At 62.8% G+C, this 231-nt stretch overlaps 1 protein-coding gene across 1 annotated transcript in view; it reads right to left on the bottom strand.

Annotated features, from left to right (window-relative positions):
- ETH_00039815 (uncharacterized protein) overlaps positions 1 to 231 on the bottom strand; it is a gene marked incomplete at both ends in the record, with an annotated part of 982 nt that overhangs the window by 484 nt on the left and 267 nt on the right. Inside the window, one exon of the mRNA XM_013375967.1 lies at positions 3 to 182. Within this exon, the coding sequence (XP_013231421.1) occupies positions 3 to 182 (180 nt within the window). The remainder of the gene's footprint in view (positions 1 to 2; positions 183 to 231) is intronic.

The following is a 231-nucleotide window of genomic DNA, read 5'->3' as shown; positions in this document are numbered from 1 at the left end:
GCTGCTGCTGCCGTGGCTGCTGCTGCTGCTGTCGTCGTCGTCCTTGTTGTGGCTGCTGCTGCTGTCCTTGTTGTTCTTGCTGCTGCTGCTGCTGCTGCTGTCGCTGGGCTTGCTGCTGCTGCTGCTTCTGCTGCTGCTGCTGCTGCTGATGCTGCTCTTGCTGATGGCTGTGTTGAGCGGCACTGCAGCAAGAGGTATTGGCCCAGGGTGGGCAGCAGCTGGCGCGGTTGC

The sequence above is a fragment of the Eimeria tenella genome, genomic scaffold (genome assembly GCF_000499545.2).
Source record: "Eimeria tenella Houghton genomic scaffold, Eth_scaff3036, whole genome shotgun sequence".
In the NCBI taxonomy this organism is placed as follows: Eukaryota; Apicomplexa; class Conoidasida; order Eucoccidiorida; family Eimeriidae; genus Eimeria; species Eimeria tenella.
The sequence above is the reverse complement of the archived record's forward strand: the minus strand, read 5'-3'. Positions and strand labels throughout refer to the sequence as shown.